The sequence below is a fragment of the Rattus norvegicus genome, chromosome 4 (assembly GCF_021556685.1).
Source record: "Rattus norvegicus strain SHRSP/BbbUtx chromosome 4, alternate assembly SHRSP_T2T, whole genome shotgun sequence".
In the NCBI taxonomy this organism is placed as follows: Eukaryota; Metazoa; Chordata; class Mammalia; order Rodentia; family Muridae; genus Rattus; species Rattus norvegicus.
The window spans coordinates 120,791,755-120,801,966 of NC_141537.1; the positions used below are offsets into that span (position 1 = coordinate 120,791,755).

Sequence of the window (10,212 nt, forward strand, 5' to 3'; positions counted from 1 at the left end):
TCCCAACTTTCATTGTCTGTCTGTCTGTCTATCATCTGTCTGTCTAGTTTGTGTACAGTCTGTCACAGTTCATGGGTGGAGGAGATCAGGGGACAACTTGCAGGAGTTAGTTCTCTCCTTCCACTGTGAGGCTCTAAGGATTGCTCTCAGGTGTGGTAGCAACGGCCTTTGCTTGCTCTGCCGTCTTACTACCCCCTCCCAGCTTGAATCTGTCCCATTTATGTCATCACCTGTGATCTTTTCACAGCCAGTTCGTGGTTTACATCAGTTTCTTCTTACCCATAGGACTGTTCACTCCAAGCCTGACACTGACCGTGCATGGGGCTGTTTTCTTTTCTTTTCTTTTTTTTTTTTTTTTTTAAGATTTATTTATTTATTATATATAAGTACACTGTAGCTGTCTTCAGATACACCAGAAGAGGGCATCGGATCTCTTTACAGATGGTTGTGAACCACCATGTGGTTGCTGGGAATTGAACTCATGACCTCTGGAAGAGCAGTCGGGTGCTCTTAACCGCTGAGCCATCTCTCCAGCCCGGGGCTGTTTTCTTAATGGGCAGTGATTGGCATTTTTGGGTGGGACAGGTTATGGCTTGGACCTCTCCCATAGTGAGGGCTGCAGGACTCTCAGCATTCTTAATCCTCTTGGTGTCATGGGAACCAAAATACCTGGTAGTTTTTCCAGGGTTCCCTGTGAGGGCCACCTTCTAGGGGACCAGGGTAGCTCTCCTGTGAATGTTAGCACCTTTCCTTCATTGTTTTTTTTAGTTATTTATCAAGATAAATTATGTGATTATGTTTGCTAATATAATTCTCTTTTCTGCAGGTCGATTTCCCACGGAATCTTGCCAAATCTGTAACCGTAGAGTAAAAGACACCTGAAACTTAAGACAGCTAAGCAACACAAGATACCTTTTGTATTTAAATTTTTGATTTAAAATATTGCCTCCTGAAAGCCTTTTTTAGTAAATCTTATTTATATATCAGTTATAATGTTCCCACTCAACTAATGATTTTTGTGCAATTGCCTCATTTTCATTAATACATGGGGAGCTTGATTTATAGACTTTAAATCTAAGCCTAAAATCAGAGAGCTGTAGTTTGTTTTAAAAACTGGATAATGGATTGATTTCTGGGTCCTCCACTTCGATCAAGGAGGCTTGTCGAGTGTTTGAGGTGCTTGGTGTTTGCTTTAGCATAACTTGACTCAGTCAGACTGAGGAAGACCAGTGCATAGCATACAGTTGGAATACTCCCAAGTCCATGCGTGCCAGTGCTGGACAGCCACCGAAGGCTTTGCTGCACTGTCTATAAATAGAAGATGGCTATAGGTTATTTTGAAGCTTGTTTCTGTTTTATTTTTAAATCAAACTGTACACCAAAAAAACCTTGATGAGATTTATGTCTAAGTGTAGTTAAATTAGGTTTAGACACATCTGCCATCTCTGTAGGTAGTGCATTTGGGTCCTCCACAGCTGTATAGAAGACCTTTGGAGTTGGGCAAATTTGTACCGTCAGACACTGACGTCTGGCTGGACATGTGGAGAGAGGACACAGAGATCCTTCTCTGTACTCCTTCCTCGCCTAATCGTAGTTCGCATTTTCTTGCAGCTGTAGCGCTTAACTGAAAAACAAATACTGTTGAGCGACAGACGTCGTAATTGCCTTTGTGATCATAGCCCAGAGTCGCTGTCAAGTGGATGACATGCCGATGTTATCGGGCATGCTCAGCTCTTTCTTCAGCTTTGCAAGAAGAGTTTCCTGCAGTTGTTTCCAACTCCCTTCCCTGCCTTGTTGCAGAGAGCGTCCCTTGGTGCCAGTCTGGAGTTCTTTCAGTTGCCCGGGAGATCAGCACACTTTGCTGCTCATGTGACCCTAAGTGTATGATAGGCTAGGCACAGACTTGGCACTGCGGGAGGCTGTCAGTTTCAGGGTTGCTTTCTTGATGTTTTCCTTTGACTGTCTTGACTCCTGTTCTGGAACGAGTGCCGTATACAGAGTGATTCTGTCATGCCTTCAGCTGATAGTGTCAGAAATGCAAGTCAGCCATTCGGATAAGATATGTAGAAAGGACATATGTGCAGAGTAGTTTCTTCGCGGAGCTCCTTGGGCCGGATTGTGTGGGCAGTGGGAAGGGATGTTATGTTGGGTTAGGTCCAGTGTTTCAAAGCCTGTACCCTGAGAGTGCAGTGGTGAGTGGAGCTGGAAGCTCACGCGTTGCGTTTGGACTTGATGGTGGGCAGTGTGGTAACGCTTGTGAAGGCGGTTGAAGGAAGAGTTGATGTCATTTTAGGTATTTTGGAAGGCTTCAGTCGCCCTGATGGACAAGGCCGCAGGTGATACTCCACACCGCTGCTTTGGATATGTTTCTCAGTTGTGTTTATCTCTGGGACCTCACGTTAGCGTGGCAAGGGCGTAAAGTCTGGTGTCTGGTGTCTGGTGTCTGGTGGAGTAGCACAACTGCTCATGTTTGGGCGTGGCTTTTGTTTGGTTTGGTTTCTGGCGTTGCCTGTGTGGCTCTGGAGCACAGGGGGTGATGTTGGTAAGCTGAGACACTGAAATTGGGAGACCGTCCGCTCAGCTAATTACCCAGAGTCCTGTTGGAGCTGTTTTGAATTACACAGTTCAGTCTTGCTAACCCCCTCTGTGTAGCAGAGCATCACAACTTTTCTTTTAATCCACTCACCAGTTTCCCTTCCATTCACACTCCCAAGCTAGAATACATGCTAAACCAGTCAGAAGCCCAAATGAAGACCAGAGCAGTGTTGTCTAAACAAATATTATTCTTTTCCATATCCCTTGTTGCTTTCTACCTAAATTCTTTTCTTAATTCTTACACCTAGATATTTTAGTGAGCCAAGACACTAGGTGAGTAGGGCCCACTACTTTGGTATAATACAGGACATAGAAATCTAATTTTTCAAAACAAAAATACCCCGTAAAAGGGTGGCTTTCTATTAAAATTCTTCCCCACCTCCCAGCCCCCTTTATTTTTTTTTCAAGACAGGGTTTCTCTGTGCAGTCCTGGGTGTTCTGGAACTTACTCTGTGTATTAGGTTGGCCTCACAGAGATCTGCCTACCTCTGCCTCCATAGTGCTGGCTGGCATCAAAGGCATATACATCTGCCTGGCTAAAATTCTTTTCATTCTTTCTTTTTAAAAAGTAACTATTTTATTTATTTACATTTCAAATGCCCCCCTTCCTGGTCTCCCCTCCATGAATGTTCCTCCCTATCCCCCTCCCCTTGACCTCTAAGGAGGGCACTCCCCCACTTCCCCTCCCCCCCTTCTCAGGGGTGTCAAGCCTCCACAGGACCAAGCACATCTAATGGTGTGTTTAAAGTGTAAGTTCCCACATTCCTCCTTACCTGGAGTAGCTGCTAGGCAGGGAGGATGGTGAGGCACCTGACACATGGCCTGGTTGATGGTTATTACTTGGAAATCAGCTTTAAAAAAGAAGACCAGCCCATGCCCTAAGAGTAAGACAGTTAAAAAGGGAACTGCTCACTCTTAGCCTGTGACTGGCTCAGGGCTGGGTATGAGCGGGCCGCTGGGCAGGGCAACAGAGTTCCAACTTCAGAGCAGGTCTGACTGCCCCTGCGGGGCCTTGTGAGGCCCAGGTGGAGCTGGGATGGGGTACTAAATGCTGTGGATGTGTTTGTGTACCATGTTCATAAACTTTCCCTAGCCTGTCCATGAAACATGGATCTACGGTACCGTAAAGAACAGTTAATAATAGGACAAGCAGTTGTGTGTCCCTGTTCCCCAGAGGGATGTCGAAGAGTACTGTGCAGAAGGCTCTTAGTTCAGAACACTGACATTGGCTTTTCTCTAGCGGGTTGTTTCTGAGGTGACAGGGTCATATTCCTTCAGTCCAGGCCTCTTGCCTCAGTGGTTCTGAAGATGGGAGGAAAGGTGCCTACATTTGGTCCCTAGAAGAGGGAAACTAATATACTTTCACAACACACCTCTGTCTTTGGGGTTACTCTTACCTTTTTTTATAATTAGGATATTCTAGAGCAATAAAAGAGACTAAGGTTACCAGTTTATTATATACTTTAACTTTTTTCTAAAAAAATAATAAAGCACAATGTCATTGGAAAATGTTTGTTAAAAAAAGAATTCATAATTCACAATTTGGAAAGGCCAAAGACATGGAGGGGAAAAAGACATTTTGGTTTATGACATCCACACGTTTAGTGAGGTGTGTGTACAGTAATACTAGGCAGGGTTTTAAGCTTGGAAACAGATTTCAGATGGCTTTTATTTAGTTTCACATTCAAAAGTTTTAACATAAGTTGGTCTTTCTCACTATATTTAAAGATTGTTAATTAGTATTTCAGTATCTTTATAGCTTGAATTTAAATATATCCTCAGTCTGGGATGGTGACAGATAACAAAACTGTCAGTATTGGCTTTGAATAGTTAAGTCCATAGTTATGAGCAAGACGGCTAAGTTTTGTTGTGTTAACTGTCAGTCCGTACTCGCTTGGTAGTGATGCTGTAAGAGCTGATGGGGACATCTTAGGAAATGCTCACCTTATTTTGTCTGTACTGGTTTCCAGAGGGTGTGGAAATGGTCTTGCTAACTTTTGAATGTTCTCTGGTGAATGTGTTTTCCATTAATAAAGTTTTGATATTTGTTTAAATTATACTTCTGTGGGACTGGGGATTAGAATATCATTGCTCTGTTTTGATTTTGTATTCTTTTAAATGAATGTTTAGTTTTCTGAGCCAGATGGTTATTTCATCCTTGTGTCCTGTTCAATCCAGTGACTACACCGGAACTGTGAATAAATTACCCAAAACCTTGCTATGAGTTCCTTTTTCTTTCTTGGTTGGGCTTGGGATGGCACCCTGGGCCTCACACATTAGACTACAATCCTAGCAGTTCATTTGAAGGATTTACTAGTGTTTGAAACACAGATATACATGTAGCATTTTAAAGTTGGTGCTGTCTTAATACAGTCAGTATTTTGCTTTCATTGTTAATAAACATTGCTGGCGTCTCATTTCTGTTGCTTTAAAAAAATAAATGATTATATCCATGTCCAGATTCAGTACCCCAGCTTCCTAGTAGTTTAATAAAGAATCGCTAGCAAAATTCTGATATCACATATACTACACGAAACTCTGATGTCACTCACATGTACTACACTAAGCTCTGATGTCACATGTACTACACGAAACTCTGATGTCACGTGTACTACACTAATTCTGATGTCACGCGTACTACACTAATTCTGATGTCACGCGTACTACACTAAACTCTGATGTCGTGTAGTACACTAAACTCTGATGTTACATGTACTACACTAAACTCTGATGTTACTCACATGTACTACACTAAACTGTGATGTTACATGTACTACACTAAACTCTGATGTTACTCACATGTACTACACGAAACTCTGATGTCACATGTACTACACTAAACTGATGTCATGTGTACTACACTTTCTCATAGCACTTTACACTTTAAAAATGATTTGTTAGCAGGTGTTTGGAACACAGGGTGACCAGGAAGGTGAAAGTGTATTGAGAGTGGGGAGAGCATGCTGTCATAGCTGGCCCAGCACTTGGCCTGTCATATAGGATGCCCTTTATAGCTAGAAAGCAGCAGCCCCACGCTGATGTGTCCACGCTGGCTGGCAGGGCTGGAGCTTGGCTCCTCCCCCTCATCCTTTCCTCCTGTGCTCCATGCTACAAGGATCATGCAGCCCCTCACCTTCCCACCATGGTTTTGATATCAAACTCAATTTAAACTGACCTCAGTTGTATATTGGTTTTACTGAGTGTTTACTAGGGCCAGAAAGTTCTAAAAGTGAAGGAATCTGCTTTCCCTGGGGTGGCACCAAAAACAGGACGATTCTTCTGTTGCTGGATGACAGGATGCAGCAGAGGGTCGCTCACTGGGCTGGAGGGAGGTTAGTCTCTTGTCTGCTCCCATCCCCCTCAGTTACTAAGGCATCTGCTAAAGTGAGAGTTGGCTCCTCAGACCCTGCTTCCAGGAGGTGAGCATGTCCGGTGTGAGGTTGCCATTCTCTTGAGTGACTATGGGTACAACAAATTATTCCCAAGACTTGTGTCCTGTGTTACCCCTTGACTCAGTTCACCTAGCAGTTCTGTCAGAGAGAATGCTTAAAACCATATTCCATATCCAGCAGATTTTTTTTTTTTGGGGTTCTTTTTTTTCGGAGCTGGGGACCGAACCCAGGGCCTTGTGCTTCCTAGGCAAGCGCTCTACCACTGAGCTAAATCCCCAACCCCCAGGAGATTTTTGAGTATGAAGTATGGATGTATAATGGAAAATAATGGTGTTAGAAAGCCCTTAAGTAGCAGCAGCAGCAGCAGCAGTAATACTAATGATAATAAAAATAAATAAGTAAATAGATAAGTAAAGCAAGCAAGCAAGCAAGCCTTTCTGGGTATAGTTATTCTCATTGTACCAGTATACCTCTGTATGTTTTGAGTAAATTTAGAAGATCATGCTCATGTAGAACGCTTAGTTTTGTTAATTCCAGTGGTGTACTGAGTGGTGTAGAACCTGTGACAGGTTGGAGAAGGTGACGCGGTGGTTAAGAGCCTGTACTGCTGCTCTCCCAGAGAACCTGAGTTTGCTTCTCGGCACCTACATAGTTGCAGCTCACTTGTAACTTTAGCTTCATAGGCTCCTCCACCCCAGGCCCTCCACAGCCAACCGTACATGTGGGCACTGCCCCCAAACATACACAATCAAAAATAAAACCAAATCTTCTAAGGGAAAGAGTGTCTAGCACTTAAAAACCAGAGCCATAAATGAGTTATATCATAGAACTTGGCAACATTTTGGTTTTTATGTGTGGTTGTATACCACATGTGTGCAGATGCCCGCAAAGACCAGAAGGGGGTATCCAATACCCTAAAGCTAGAATTACAGGCATTTATAAGTGGCCTGATTTGGGGCTTAGTAACTAAACACAAGTCCTCTAGAAGAGCGGCAGATGCTTTTAACCGCTGAGCCATCCCTGCAGCCTCCCAAGTGGTCTGTACACAATAATGGGTTTCTTCATGCCAGTTTCATTGTGTATGATGTTTCTGATCATAGCCCCCCACCCCCATCCATTGCTATCTCTAGCCCTGTTCTCAGCTAGCTTCTTACTTTCCACTTCCAGGTCTTACCTTGTGACTCTGAGTTTCACTAGTGTGGCTTACAGGAGCATGAGTGAGCATGCGTGACGACAGTTTGTTCACACACGTGGGTGTGGCTCCACCACCGGAGAAAATGCCTGCCCTCTCTCAGCATTCATCACTTCATATAAATTCTTAGGCGAAGGCTGTGGTACCTTCTCTCTCTAGGGCAGGATGTTGATGGGACAAATCCTGTGCAGGTTACCAGGCTGCTGTGAGTGCCACAGCAATGTGATGTACACAGGTCAGTGCTCCAGCCACTCCCTCCCTCTCTTCAGTGGTCAGGCTCTTTACCCTTTCATGTTCCCTGAGCCTTCAAGGGCAATGGCCTATTTAGTGCAGTTGGTCTTGTCTCTTTAACCAGGTATGAGATTCTGGATCTACTACGGCCCCTGCAAGAAGCTTCTGGACAGAAGCTCTAATTTATAGACGAAAGCACATTTATCTAGAAGGCAATCTGGTTGCAGCAGTAGGTGTCTCTCTAAGGCCGATGGCTTCCCCAGCCCTGGGCTTCTGAATGGGTTTACAGTGTTCCCTCCTGTGGAGTGACCTCAAAGGCAAAATAAAAAAGTATTTTTATTACCCTCAACCAGCAGAGTTGCCCCTTGCACCAGTGGGCCCCCCTCATGCCTGGCTGGCTAGTGTTGTTACACTCACGGTGCACATCTGAGTAATATTACTGACAGTTCTCCCCCAGCTGTCTACACCAGCCTTCCAGCACTTTGAGGGCTCGCCTCAAAAAAAGAGAAGAAAATTATACATTCATTGCTAGGAAGGTCCTAATTTTTCAAGTGTTTGCTTAATATATACAAATGCCCAAAAGTGTTAAATGTGTGTGTGTGTGTGTGTGTATGTATGTATGTATGTATGTATGTATGTATGTATGATTTTACCTTCTATCACCTACTGTGCACCATGTTGTCCTCTTTCTAGCAAGGTTGTACTGAGTGTGTGTGTGTGTGTGTGTGTGTGTGTGTGTGTGTGTGTAATATCTGATGGGCAGATAGCCCAAGAAACTTCTTACTCAGAAAACAGACTGGATGAAGATGATAACAAAAAGAACCTTGAACCCCAAGCTCAATTAAATAGGTGATCTGTCAAAAAAGAAAAGGATACAGGGGAACAGGTTCAGAAGCCACTGGCTGACCTGGAGGGATATCTGTCAGGTGTCGATTTTGGTGGCTGTCGGCTGTACGCCCAGTCAGGAGGCAGCTGGAAGCTTGGGAGAACGTCTGACAAAGTAGAACATAACGTCCTAACAAGGTCATGCTACAAACGAAGCTCCTCGGAGATGGGCACGATAGGGAGAGTGCAGGCCTCAGTACGAGGGGGGAGAAGTCTCCCATCAGAACTCCCGGCCCAGATGTGCCCGACCTGTGTCCTGAGAAGCCTCCCACAGAGGGCTATGCTCTGTTTATTGTGACTCTAGACAATGAAATGACCAAAAGCAAATCCAAACTCTGTTGTAGAATAATGTACCTTAAATACAAGCTTCAGGCAGCTCCCATAAGCTCAGAATCCAGAATATAAAATGACCGATGATAGGAACAAATTTGCAGAGTCAGAAGCAGCAGGAGTCTAATGTGGCAGAGGAGTACAATGGTAAGGGAGTCCAGAGAGAGCTGAAAGGAAGTTCAGAGCTGCAACAGGCACACATAAGGAGACAGTGGGAAGGAATTTGAACTGAAGGCTGGCTCTGAAGGTGTCACACAGAGCACACAATGTTGCCATATACCAGATGATCATGCTCCAGAAGGGCGCCCCACCCCCAGGCAGGGATCACCCAGCTGCACTTCCAGTTCCAGGAAGTTGTTTTTTAATTAATCCTTTATTAGTCTGGATTTTTTTTATAAGAGGTTTTTGTTTGGTTGGTTTTTTTCTGTTTCTCGTTCACACTCCTTCTTTGAACTCACCATATAGCTAAGTCTCCCCTTTCACTTCAAATCTCGCAGTTTGCTGGGATTACAGGTGTACACAGCTATATCGAATTTACGTGGTGCTTCATGCATGCCAGGTAAGCTTGTGTATGTGTGCACATGTGTGAGTATGTGTATGTGTATGATTGAGTCCTCATACCCCTGCCTGTGCATGCAGAGGCTAGAAATGTTGTATGTCTCTTTACCTGATTCTTGGAGACGGGTTCTTGAAAATGGAGCTCTGTTTGTATGGGTGAGGTTTGCTGGATCCTCCTCTCTGTCCCCCATGCCATTGCTGGGGGTGTTGTATGACATAACTGTTTTTGCAGAGACACATGTATCTACTCACCCCATCAGATAGAAATCCTCGACAACTCAAAGTACAGATACCACCAAGGTCTAACTTGGTGAACCAGTAAGTTTTATTGGGGTCACTTACAGGAGTATGGATGTGGGGTGTGGTGGTTTGAATAAAAATTGCCTCTGTAGGTCCATAAGGTGGAGGTGTGGCCTTGTTAGGGTAGATGTGGCTTCACTTGAGAAAGTGCATGATCAAGGGGATGGGCTTTGAGGTCTCAGAAGTTGAAGCAAGGCCTAGTGGCTCAGTTCTTTTTCTGCTGCTGGTGGACCCAGATGAACTCTCAGCTCCTTCTCCAGGAGCTTGCATCCCACTATGCTTCCTGCCATGACAATAATGGACTAAACCTCTGAACTGTAAGCCAGCCCCAATTAAATATTGTTTTTATAAGAATTGCCATGGTCATAATGTCTCTTCACAGAAAACACAACAACCAACCCCCCCAAAACAACAGTAACAACAAACTCCCCCAAAAAACTAAGTAAGATAAAGCGTTACTTACAGGAGCAGAAATGACTTAAGGACAGCTGGATCACCAAGGCCCGCCCCAGCATGGTTGACATAGTTTACCAAGTCTGGGAAACATTTTGCATAGGGCACAGTCTGCAGAGTGCTCAACAGGTTGGAGAGTGTCCTATCCAAGTGACTGCTGTCAAAATTTCTTCCAGGCAGCTCAGTGTTTTCTACTTTTGCCAGTAGGCTGATCTGGTCTCAGAGTCTTTGCTGTTCAGTCACTTAACCTAGTAAGGAGGAGTCTAGTGAATCTTG

General features: G+C 44.3%; 1 protein-coding gene across 2 annotated transcripts in view; it reads left to right on the forward strand.

Moving 5' to 3' along the window:
• Positions 1-4,812, forward strand: part of Gfpt1 (glutamine fructose-6-phosphate transaminase 1) — a 49,755-nt gene extending 44,943 nt beyond the window's left edge. Inside the window, exon 20 of one of the 2 annotated variants that reach the window (XM_087656720.1) lies at positions 827-4,812. In XM_087656720.1, the coding sequence (XP_087512846.1) occupies positions 827-871 (45 nt within the window). In that variant the 3' untranslated portion in view covers positions 872-4,812. 2 annotated transcript variants of the gene reach the window in all.
• Positions 4,813-10,212: the final 5,400 nt, after the last annotated feature.